Below are 12,799 nucleotides of genomic sequence, written 5' to 3'. Positions count from 1 at the left end.
CTCCCTAGACTCATCCTCCCAATTTCTATTTGCACTTGAATGGGGGAATGAAAAAGGAAGGAGTCTACAGCTCATCTGGATAGTACTTCTGCAAGGTTCCAGAGATGGTTCTGATTTGTTTGGGCAAGTCTTGGCTAGAGATTTTAAGGACCTAACTCTTGAGGGTTGAGGGTGTCTCCTACGGTACATAGATGACAGATGACCTGTTAATCTGCTCCCCTGCAAAAGAGTTATGAATCCTGCATCTAGTCCAGACACTAGATTTTCTCACAGAGGGTACAATATGTCTAAGGCCAAGGCATAGCGATTAAGAAAAGAGGTCCAATACCTGGGGATAATCCTGATCCCACGGAGAATATAAGCTTTCTCCAGAATGGATACAGGCCATCCTTAGAATACCTACCCCAACCACCCAAAAGCAACTTTGGGCTTTTCTGGGGATCACAAGATATTCAGACTTTCAGTACTGGCATATGGTGGAATTATTAAGTCCTTATATCAGGTTCTAAAAGAAGGGACTGATCAGGACCCACTTCTCTGGGAAAAAGATCAGAAGCAAGCCTTTAGAGAACTAAAAACTGCCTTCTCACAAGCCCTAGCCCTTGGGCTACCCATACTAACCAAACCATTTCAGCTTTTCATCACTGAAAGTAAGTTGTAGCCCTGGAAGTTCTAACTCAAACCATCAGGCCATCAAATGTCCTATAGGTTATTTTTTAAAGAACCTAGACCCAGTAGTGCAAGGGTGGCCACACTGCCTAAAGGTAGTGGCTGCGGCAGCCCTTTTACTCAAGGAGGCCCTCAAAATCACAATGGGACAGTCAGTCAGGCTCCTGACATTCCAACAAATAGGCCCCTTATTGGATATAAAAAGACCGCAATGGATCACTGACAACAGACGGCTAAACTACCAAGTCTTGTTGTCAGAAAACCCGCAGGTAACAGTTGAGTGGTGGTCCACTCTTAACCCCGCCTCCTTACTGCCACTACTAGAAGAGGATAACTGAACACATTCATGTTGTGAGATACTTAACCAAATTTATGCCAGCCTGGAAGACTTACAATATCAGCCCCTAGGTTATCTAGATGAAATATGGTTTTCAGATAGGGTTGGCTTTGTCAAGAATGGAGATAGATATTCAGGGTATGCTATATGTCCCCTCACCCAGTTACAGAGGTGGTAGCTCTGTCCCTGGGGACCTCAGTGCAACTAGCCGACCCATCACATTGACCAGAGCCCTAAAACTTGGGGAAAGAAAAAGAATAACCATGTATACAGATTCCAAGTATGCCTTCCTGGTGCTTCACACCCACATGGCTATCCAGAAGGAAGGGGGGATACCTAACAGCTTAGAATACTCCTATTACATAGAGACCTCCTATCTTAGAGCTACTAGACGCTGTTCATTTGCCTCAGGAAGTGGCAACAGTGCACTGTAAAGAACACCAGACGGGTTTTGATGAAACTGCATGGGAAAATATGTTATCTGACCAAAAAGTTAAAGAGGCAGCCATCTCAAAAGACACCTCCAAGGGGACCTTACTCCCCTCTCTCCCCAGCGAACTGCCCTTCTCCAGTACACTAAGGAAGAAATAGATTGGGTCATCCAGCATGGGTATAAAGAAGAAACCAACGGATGGTACATGTTGGGAGAACTTCTCCATCTACCTAATGCCTCCCGATGGAAAGTCATCAAGTGTTTACATGACTCATGCCACCTTGAAAAGGACAGTCTAGGGCAAATTTGTAAATGGGTGTTCAGTGGGAAGGGACTAAACAAAACTATTCAACAGGTTTGTCAAGCCTGCACCTTGTGCACCATAAATAATCCCTAGATGGGGAAGCCCCCTCCATAATAAGTCAAATCCAAAGGAGAGGTACATACCCTGGGGAGGACTGGTAGATGTACTTCACTCAGCTACCCACATGGCACAGGTGTAAGTACCTCTTGGTCTGTGTGGGTACCTTCACAGAATGGGAAGACTCCTGCCCCACAAGGACTGAAAAGGCACAGGAGATAGCTGACTTGCTCCTAAAGGAACTCATTCCCTGCTTTGAACTCCCCAGGTCATTGCAGAGTGACAATGATTCATCTTTTTTTCCCCAAGTAACTTAACAGGTTAGTAATGCCCTAGGCATAAAGTGGTACCCTCACTTTGCCTGAGAACTGCAATCTTCAGGAAAAGTGGAAAGAATTAACCAAACCCTGAAATGCATCCTCAATAATCTCTGTCAGGAAATAGCAGTCATGGGAGGACCTCTTATCTTTAACCCTCCTTCAGATCTGTATTTCCCCTAAGGCTCCCTAGCAATTAAGCCCCTTTGAGATCTTATATGTTAGGCCATTTCTGTATTCGGACTTATCTGATACTAGATGAAGAAACTGCCAAAATCACCCAGTATGTTTCTTCTTTAGCAGGCTTCCAACAGACTCTCTGGGAATATGGGTTAAAAACAAACCCAATATAGGAAGAGGAAAAAATCCCAGCCTCTGTATCTTCCAGGCTCTAGTTCTCATTAAACCTTGGAAGGTTGAAACCCCAAATTCCTAACTAACTCTAGTCTGGGGGGGCCACTTCACTGCTCCAGTATCTATTCCCACAGCCATTAAAGTACCAGAGATAGCCAGCTGGATACATTATACCTGGGTGAAGTCATGGAAAGGCCATGAAACACCAGAGCCAGAACCAACACCCTCAGCTCCAGAATATACTTGTGAGGCACTGGAAGACCTGAAATTTCTCTTTTAGTGAAAACATAAGTAATGCCCCCTCAACATCCTTTCACCTCAAAGTAAGGTGATCCTAGTATTAGGAATTTTACTAACAATTGCTCTGATTATTATCACTATTTTAATCCCAACTTATACACCGCCAGGAGTTCCAGTGGCAGCTTGCTTTGTGATCAGTTTCTCTCTTTCACAATCACCTTAGGTCACCATGGCTCTGCTCCTGTTTGTTCTCATACCCAATGCTTTACTGGCAGCACACTGCCATCCTGATTTCCCATTATTAGAAAAAGCTCAGCAATTGCTCCAAAACACAGGATCCCCTTACTCCACCAAATGCTGGTTATGTACTAGCTCTTCCCTAAAACACTAGGGAGAGCTTATCCAGCCTGTACCAGAGATTGGACAAGCATAGACATAGAATTACGTATTTCTTCCCCTAATCTGAAAGAGCTATTTGGGTCTGCAAATAACATTTTTTGCAAAAGCAAAGCTGTATTTCCTTGACATCCACAAGGAACCTCTCATTTTTGGATCAATCTTTTCTAATATCACTTTAATGGGAATAACCCCTATTTGTCTTATGGCCAAAAGAAAAAAATGGAGTGGATGTAGGCTCTTTCCCAGTATAGCTTGTAATGTTACTCTCTGTAGATTCTAACCAACAGACTGATCGAACATATACCCAAAACCAATTCCATCATCAACCAAGATTCCCCAAACCTTCAAATATTATCTTTCTTCAGGAAACTTTGCTAAATAAGTCCATTCAGTTTTGCCAGCAATGCCCAAGCTCGTGCAGTACTTGAAATTTCTAGTTCCAGCCTGATGATTATAACCAATGTCTGCAAATTGCCAACCTCAGCTCCACAGCAGAATGGGTTCTAATGGACTAAACTCAAAATTCCCTTTTTTTGGGAAAATGAAACCAATGGAGCTAATCAGAGCCAAACCCCATGCACCCAAGTGTTAGCAGGCATGAATGTAGCTACCAGCTACCTGGGTGTGTTGTCTTCCTTGGTATTTTCGGGGGCTGTCCTCATCTCTTATTTTGTTTTGACATCTCTACTTGTCTTAAAACCCAAGGAGCCTTCTGTGTTTGTGGCCAGTCAGTTTACCAATGCGTCCTCACTAAATGGATTGGAACTTGTACCATAGATTATATACCCCTGGACATCTTTATACTCCCTGGCAATCTCTCTCTTCCAGTACCAATCCATGGGAATTCTATCTTGCCCAGGGTGAAAAGGGCTATCCAATTAATTCCCCTTCTTATGGGCCTCAGCATTATACCTGGTATGGGAACCTAAACTGCCGGAGTCTCAAAAGCCTCCTTGACCTACAGCCAACTCTGAAAGGAAATAGCCAGCAATTTTAATATCATGGCTAAAACCTTAACCATGGCCAGAGCAAATTAACACTTTAGCAGTTGTAGTCCTCCAAAATTGTCAAGGACTAGATATGTTAACGGCAGTACAGGGAGGAGTTTGTTTAGCTTCAGATGAAAAATGTTGCTTTTGGGTAAATCAATCAGTAAAAGTACAAAACAACATCAGATAACTCCTAAATCGAGCCTCCAGCTTACAAGAACAAGCCTCTCATGGTTAGTTAGATTGGTAAGGAAACTGGAAATGGGATCTTCCCTGTGTTCTTCCCTTTTTAGGCCCACATGTTAGCCTCTACTCTTGCTCCTTTCAGTCCATGTCTTCAAAAATCTAATAACCCAATTTGTCTCCTTTCTCTCACCTTTAGATGATCAAGTTCCAGATGATCGTCAGTGAGGGATACCATCCTTTCAATATTCAAGAGTCACCCTTCTACAGAGGACTCCTAGACTTCCCATCAGTGGGACATGGCAGAGGTGAAATCCTGCCCCTGTCTCCCTTAGACCTGGCTGGATACTGCTTCCACCAACCCATGCAGCCACCCTGCCCTGTCAGCTAGCAAGAGGCCAAGACCCACGGAACAATCACCACCACACCTCTGTCAGCAGGAAGCAGTTACAGAAGACTGAACTTCATCCAGTTTCCCAAAGAATTGGGTCGTGGATTCTTGTGGGGGAAAATGTTAGAGTAGGTAATTAGGCAGACATGAGCAAGGGAGGAGAGACCCCCTCCAACTAGGAATGTCAGGTGAGCATCAGATGATCGTCAGGTGGTTGTTAAACTCTCTTTCTAAAATAATAATAGGTTGCAACTGGCAGCAGGGAAAGACAATCTCCCAATAGATAGAAAACTCCTGAAGCTGGTGATCAGCAGCTTCCTAGTAAGATCTCAGGATCTGAGCAAGCAGGCTCAAACATGTGCACTAAGAGGCAAAGTGGTGGAGTTTAACTGGTATACAGACTTCCTCTAGAAACACATAACTCACTCACATGTGGACAGCCTGCCCCAAGGAAAAATCAAAAGAGGAGAGATGCAAAACCCCAGAAGCATGCCAATATATAAAGCCCCAAGTCTAAGGTCAAACAGGGCACTTGGATTTCTCAAGTTGCCCACTTGGCCCTCTTCTAAGTGTACTTTACTTCCTTTCATTCCTGCTTTAAAACTTCTTAAATTTCACTGCTGCTCAAAAACTTGCCTCAGTCTTTCACTCTGCCTTATGCCCCTTGGAAGAATTATTTCCTTCAAGAAGGCAAAAATCAAGCTGCTGCAGACCCATACAGATTTGCTGCTGCTAACAGGAGGATAGCTTGAGCCCGGAAGGTTAAGGCTGCAGTGAGCCTTGATTATGCCACTGCTCTCCAGCCTGGCAACAGAATGAGACTCTATTCTTTTTTCTTTTAAAAAGACTTTTTACAAAAGGCAAAATGATAATGGAACTAAAAATGTACATTGACTGACTTAACTCCAACTGCTTCTTCCTTCAATTGAAACCACCTTTGCAAAAATTATAACAGTGAGAAAATTATGGCAGTAGGGGTGATCCGATCAAGCCAAACCCCATCTTGCCTTTAGCCTTCAAGCTGCCCATAATTATTCCTGGGCTTAGGCCAAGCTAACTTTGGGAGACACTTGGTCTATAGTTTAAATGATAATAGTCTTTCCCTAAAATTCAACCACCTCAGCAAAGCTGATGAGAGGCCACCAGGCAAGGAGGATAGAGGAGTCTAAATTCTGCTAAGGTGTAGATATAAACAGTTTCCAGCCATTATTCTGGAGGTCACAAAATATGCAACTTCTTCAATTACTCCTGCAGATAACATCAGTATTTTAGAACCTAAGATTGGCCTTTTGAGATGTCTTTTCAGGTTTTTTGTGTGTCTGACTGCCGATGGCTCCACCTGGACCCACCAACCACTCCTGTGGCCCCATCCAGAAGCAACTCAGCATGCATAAGGACTATTTCCCACACCCCTATGATTGCACCCCCAACCAATTAGCAGCAAGCACTTACTGCCTAAACAGCCCCATTCCTCCCCCAAACCATCCATGAAAAACCCTAGCTTTCAAATTTCCAGGGAAGCTGATTTGAGCAGTAATGAAACACGTCTCCCATTTAGCCAACTCTAATGTGTAAAACTCTTTCTTTATTGCAATTCCCCTGCCTTGATAAATGATAAATCAGCTCTATCTTGGCAGCAGACAAGAAGAACCCGTTGAGTCCTTACAATATCCTTCTTTCTACCCTCCTCTGCCTAATTACTCTGAATTACTAACTTTTTCACTCAGTTATTTTTCCACTTTGAAGACAAAAAGTTAGAAAAAAAATGCCTTATGAAATTAGTCCCTCAGAATAAACCAGCTGGGCTTTCTTTAGCCACCTGTATGCTTTAGTCAAAATCTAAGCTCAGAGGCAATAGTGAAAGGCTTTCTTATCCCAAAGGAAAACTCTCAGAAATTTGCTGAAGCTATCCACAGTGAGTCTAGGTATAGAACATGCTTTGCCCTATTTATTCATGGGCACCACCCTGAACTCAGTAATCTAGCTTTTTTTTTTAAAGCTGGGTTGGGAAGACACAGATCTAGCTGAATTCGTTGCCAAAATATGCTATCTGTCATAAAGATTATTTTGAGAGAGTTATTTTGAGACTTTTTGTAAGAGAAATTTATATCTACAAAGGAAGTCTCCATTTATAAGCTTGTCTCTCTCTCTGCATCAGGAAGAAAAGAAGGACTAAATCACCAGACACTCTTAACCAATGGAGAAGGAGTTTAAGTAACAAACCTTACCTTTGCTTAAGGTGCTTTTTCTGGCTCTCTGCCATTAAGATCTACCTTTTCCACCCTGTCTCCTCTAGGACCTGAGGGTTATCTCTTTGATATGCAAATGCCAGGGAGATTACTCACCAGAAGAATAAGAAGAAAAAGAGCTAATTGGAAATTGAGCAAATAAAAAAATCTTGTTTTTTCTCCCAGAAACAGTGAAAAGCTTTAGCCATCCTGTAGATAATCTTAACTTGTTCCATCTGCCAGAAACACAATTTGGATTCAGAAATTCTTTTATAAACTGTTTTTGTATTATTGTACCTGGCACATGGCTACAGTTTTCAAATGAAAACTGTGAAATCTGCTTCTCTCTGTATTTTGTGTATGTCTGGGTATGCACGTATGTGTAATATTTTTCTACCTCTAGAGACTATCCTAAAATTAACTTATAAAGAGCTGTATTTAATTGCCTTAAAGAAAAAGCACTTCTACAAATTAAGTATTTTTTTTTTGTTAGAACAACTCAGCAAAATAAAATTCCTGTTTATTGTTGGACAACATTGTTTCACACATACATCAAACAGGCCAAAAAAAATAAACAGCAACTTCATAAACAAAAAAGGAAAAAAAAGAAACCTTTTATCTTTGGCCTTTTTAAACATCTCATACAAACCAACTACTTATAGTACAGCTAAGTACATACACAAAAAAGTTACTGGAAAGCTCGGAATAAGATTGTTTTTCTGTTGTCATTTTTGCTTTTTTTTACAAGGTTTTTTTTTCTCCTTTGAGATTATAATGAACATGGTCACACCACAAGTAAAGTCAGAAGTAGGACAGAGAACGCTCTGAAGGCTGGTTTGGTCATCCGAGATCATTAAAAATGGCTGACCCTAACAATACGTACAAAAATATAAAATGTAAATAAAAAATACAAACAAATTTCCTTTTTAAAGTACTTTTAAGAAAAAAAGCAGGGCCTTGGAAGTTTTGGTTCTTTCTTCCTCCCCTATTGCAAATTCTCATGGTTTGGGTTGGGTGGTGGAGAGCGCGTGTCATCTGCGGGTGGCACTGCCCACGGTGGGCGGGCGGGCCTCTCTACTCGAAAGTGACCACGTTTAGATTCTGAGAGGGGAAGTGGAGGGTGAATAGGTCGCGGCGGCCTTTTATTTTAGTTTAACTTTTCCTTTTTTGCTGTCTAGTCATCCTCGTCGGTCTTCTGCTTCTTGGTATGGACATCCTCATCCTCATCATCTTCAGCTGCCCGCTTGCCCGTAGCTGACTCAGCTTCCTCATCTTCATCTCCATCCTCTTCCTCACCATCACCTTCTTCTTCCTCCTCCTCTTCCTCCCCACCTTCTTCCTCTTCTTCATCTACCTCATTGTCAGCTTCCTGCTCCCCATTTTCCTCATTAGCATTCCCGTTAGCAGGGGCGTCTCTTCCATTTTCCGCCTCTTCCACAACTTCCTTCTTCTCCTTTAAGTCCTTGGTGGTGATTTCGGAGCTGGTGTCTACAGCTCCGTCTGACATGGTGGGGCACGCCGGTGATCCCATGCAGGGGTATAAAAAGAAAGTGAGAGTTCAGGGACGCTGGCGATAAAGCTGCCGGAATCCGCGGCGGCGGAGGAGGCGCGCGGCGGAGGCGGCTGCGGCGAGCAAGGAGGCAGACGAGGAACAATGCAAAGATGGCTTTTCAGAGCAGCCAGTCCAAATTAAGTATTTTTTTAAACTTTCAGAAAAATGAGACCTAGCCCAAATGTTCTTCAAGTTGATATTGTTAAAAGAAAAAACTTCAGCCAAATTAAACTTAAAGGAGTTTAATTGAGCAATGAATGATTCACGAATCAGGCAGCCTCCAGTTACAGCTGATTCATGGAGACTCCAGGGATGCCTCATGGTCAGAACAAATTTATAGACAAAAAAAGGGACGTGACATACAGAAATTAGAAGTGAAGTACAGAAACAGCTGGACTGGTTACAGGTTGGTGTTTGCCTTATTTGAACACAGTTTGAACACTCAGCAGTGTCTAAGTGGTTGAAGTATGGCTACTAGAATTGGCCAAGACTCGGCTATTGTTACAGGAACCTACTCCTAAGTTAGGTTTTCAATTTTGTCTACCTGTTAAGTTAGGTTACAATTCATCCACAAGGACTCGAATATAAAAGTATGGAGTCCTTCTCAGGCTATCTCTAGTTCTCTTTAATAGTATGATATGGGATAATCTTCAGTAAATAAAAATTACTTTAAGTTTGTTGGATTAACTAAAGCAGGCATGTCTTTAGAGTTGTCAACATTAAATATAATACGTACATACAGTTTTTTCTACCAGGGGTTACTAGGCAAATAAGTTTGTTTTTGTAAGTAGATGTTCAAGATTATAAAACTGTCAGTTTAATCTAAGAGCAAAAGTGAAAATGTAGTAGCTATTACTTTATTAAGTACAGCAGTAAAGCAAGTATATATTAAGTATAGCAGTAAAGCAAAAAAAAAAAACAAGTATTTAACTGTTTTTTGTTTTTTTTTTTGAGATGGAGTCTCGCTCTGTTGCCCAGGCTGCAATGCAGTGGTGCAATCTCAGCTCACTGCAACCTCCACCTCCCAGGTTCAAGCGATTCTCCTGCCTCAGCCTCCTGAGTAGCTGGGATTACAGGCATGCACCACCATGCCCAGCTAATTTTTGTATTTTTAGTAGAGATGGGGTTTCACCATGTTGGTCAGGCTGGTCTCGAACTCCTGACCTCATGATCTGCTCGCCTCGGCCTCCCAAAGTGCTGGGATTACAGGCATGAGCCACCAAGCTGGGCCTTAACTTTTTTTTAGGTTCTTGCTTTTGTGATATTTGGCCAACATACATATGCTGCAAAAATAGTTAATAGGAAAACATTAATAACGAGATGTTGACTAGCTTTGTCTGTCTAATGAAATTTCATAAGTAAGTCAATTACAATTAAGAACAATTGAATTATAGAATAGAATTCAATTGAATTCTATTGAATACAATTGTTGAATACAATAATTGAATTGTAAATAGAATAGAAATTGTAAATGAACTTTTCAATAGTAATTATTTTTTAATACGGATACTTAAAATTGTGTCAACTTCTTAACAAAAGAAATGGAGGCAAAATTAATATAAACAGTTTATTTGGGCCAAATTTGAGAACTGCAATGTGGGAGACATGTCTTCAAGTTGCTATGAGTATAAACTCCAATTAGCAGCAGTTACAAGCGGTTTTTTTTTTTTAAAGAAGGGGCAGTTCTTTAGTTGCATATAAACTATTGATTGGCTATACATTTTTTTTTAACCATAAATTCCAGGAGCATGAACATAATGGGTGAGGGTCACATCCCCTGGGCATGGATTTGGGGCAGGGTGTGACAAAAATCTCATACTCATGTCTCTCTGGGCCTGATAAATTTTGCATCCTTTATATAGTTCAGACTCTTCTGAGCTACGTTTCTTTCTCTTCCTTTTGGTTGAGTTTTTTTTCTTCTGAAAGTATTGATGATCAACATTTTAGATGTAAGTTTGTCCCGTGTCACTGGAAGACTTAGTGTCAGTTAGTCTCATCCCACATTGGAGGAAGAGAGGAGAGATAAAATGGCTTAAGAATGCAGTGAAGTCTGAAGGCCAAGTTGATTGGCAACACAAAGGGACAGGGCAATGGTATTTCAGGTCATCTGCTTACAAAGGAGCCATAGCATGTTGGATCATTTCTAAGCATCTAGCTATCATTATTTTAGTTTTTTTGTTGATTTTAGACATCTAGAAGTGCAAAGTGTAATCAATTTGAGAATAAAAGACGTGATGCAAATAAAGACAATTACTAACAAAAGCCAGATCTGAAAAATGTTTTTATTTCCGAAGGCAACCAAATAAATATGTTTTCTACTTCTTGTGCTGATCTAAAGATCAATGTATAGGAGATCTCCAGTGATGAGGTTGTCCACTCAGGCAGAGCTGCCTTTTTAAAATAAAAATTATGAATCCATAAGTCAATGTATTTGAATTTAACTCCACAAGTACTGGTTAACAATACAGATATGGTCGCTTCCAAGGTGTTTGGAGGGAGTTTTGTATTTGATGGCATTCCACATTGGAGGCCATGGTATTTGATGTCTTCATCTCCTGGAAACACATGGTATTGTTTGGACATGTCTATCCAGACAGATGATGATAAATTTTGCATACCTCACATAGTTCAGACTGCTCTGAGCTACTTTTCTTTCTCAATAGCTTCTCATTGTTAACTTATGCCTGTAGAGTTTTGCTAAATTAAATTAGATAATGGACATTCATTAAATATTTAGATCATTTCCAAATAACATAAAATGCTGAAACATTAACTGATTAACATAAGTTAATCTACTTTTGGTTTTATTACAAAGGAACTAAATATATTTACATCTGTTAAAAAACACTTTAAAATGTACTATGAGACAGAATATACTTTTTTTTAGTTATTATTATTATTATTATTATTATTATTATTATACTTTTAAGTTTTAGGGTACATGTGCACAATGTGCAGGTTAGTTACATATGTATACATGTGCCATGCTGGTGTGCTGCACCCATTAACTCGCCATTTAGCATTAAGTATATCTCCTAAAGCTATCCCTCCCCCCTCCCCCCACCCCACAACAGTCCCCAGAGTGTGGTGTTCCCCTTCCTGTGTCCATGTGTTCTCATTGTTCAATTCCCATCTATGAGTGAGAACATGCGGTGTTTGGTTTTTTGTCCTCGCAATAGTTTGCTGAGAATGATGATTTCCAGTTTCATCCATGTCCCTACAAAGGACATGAACTCATCATTTTTTGTGGCTGCATAGTATTCCATGGTGTATATGTGCCACATTTTCTTAATCCAGTCTATCATTGTTGGACATTTGGGTTGGTTCCAAGTCTTTGCTATTGTGAATAGTGCTGCAGTAAACATACGCATGCATGTGTCTTTACAGCAGCATGATTTATGGCCTTTGGGTATATACCCAGTGATGGGATGGCTGGGTCAAATGATATTTCTAGTTCTAGATCCCTGAGGAATCGCCACACTGACTTCCACAATGGTCGAATTAGTTTATAGTTCCACCAACAGTGTAAAAGTGTTCCTATTTCTCCACATCCTCTCCAGCACCTGTTGTTTCCTGACTTTTTAATGATTGCCATTCTAACTGGTGTGAGATGGTGTCTCATTGTGGTTTTGATTTGCATTTCCCTGATGGCCAGTGATGGTGAGCATTTTTTCATGTGTTTTTTGGCTGCATAAATGTCTTCTTTTGAGAAGTGTCTGTTCGTGTCCTTCGCCCACTTTTTGATGGGGTTGTTTGTTTTTTTCTTGTCAGGTTGTTTGAGTTCATTGTAGATTCTGGATATTAGCACTTTGTCAGATGAGTAGGTTGTGAAAATTGTCTCCCATTTTGTAGGTTGCCTGTTCACTCTGATGGTAGTTTCTTTTGCTGTGCAGAAGCTCTTTAGTTTAATTAGATCCCATTTGTCAATTTTGGCTTTTGTTGCCAAAATTGACAACATGGTGTTTTAGACATGAAGTCCTTGCCCATGCTATGTCCTGAATGGTAATGCCTAGGTTTTCTTCTAGGGTTTTTATGGTTTTAGGTCTAACGTTTAAGTCTTTAATCCATCTTGAATTAATTTTTGTATAAGGTGTAAAGAAGGGATCCAGTTTCAGCTTTCTGCATATGGCTAGCCAGTTTTCCCAGCACCATTTATTAAATAGGGAATCCTTTCCCCATTGTTTGTTTTTCTCAGGTTTGTCAAAGATCAGATAGTTGTAGATATGCGGCATTATTTCTGAGGACTCTGTTCTGTTCCATTGATCTATATCTCTGTTTTGGTACCAGTACCATGCTGTTTTGTTTACTGTAGACATAGTATAGTTTGAAGTCAGGTAGCGTGATAC

At 40.7% G+C, this 12,799-nt stretch overlaps 2 protein-coding genes across 4 annotated transcripts in view; one reads left to right on the top strand and one right to left on the bottom strand.

The window, feature by feature from the left end:
• The window catches only part of MTAP (methylthioadenosine phosphorylase), a 138,952-nt gene extending 131,220 nt beyond the window's left edge, over positions 1–7,732 (top strand). For all 3 annotated transcript variants that reach the window (XM_054500600.2, XM_054500598.2, XM_054500599.2), the window contains exon 7: positions 4,482–7,732. In XM_054500600.2, the coding sequence (XP_054356575.1) occupies positions 4,482–4,673 (192 nt within the window). In that variant the 3' untranslated portion in view covers positions 4,674–7,732. The remainder of the gene's footprint in view (positions 1–4,481) is intronic.
• Positions 7,377–9,354, bottom strand: LOC129043710 (prothymosin alpha-like). Its single transcript, XM_063650488.1, has one exon. It carries the CDS (start codon positions 8,430–8,432, stop codon positions 8,076–8,078), a length of 357 nt encoding a protein of 118 aa, XP_063506558.1. The 5' UTR covers positions 8,433–9,354; the 3' UTR covers positions 7,377–8,075.
• Positions 9,355–12,799: the final 3,445 nt, after the last annotated feature.

This window comes from Pongo pygmaeus, chromosome 13 (assembly GCF_028885625.2).
Source record: "Pongo pygmaeus isolate AG05252 chromosome 13, NHGRI_mPonPyg2-v2.0_pri, whole genome shotgun sequence".
NCBI classification, from domain to species: Eukaryota; Metazoa; Chordata; class Mammalia; order Primates; family Hominidae; genus Pongo; species Pongo pygmaeus.
Note: the sequence above shows the minus strand (reverse complement) of the source record. Positions and strands in the feature narration are given on the sequence as shown.

Excerpts from the sequence above, each read along its gene's own strand:
- LOC129043710 (XM_063650488.1), bottom strand. The coding sequence starts at position 8,432 with ATGGGATCACCGGCGTGCCCCACCATGTCAGACGGAGCTGTAGACACC.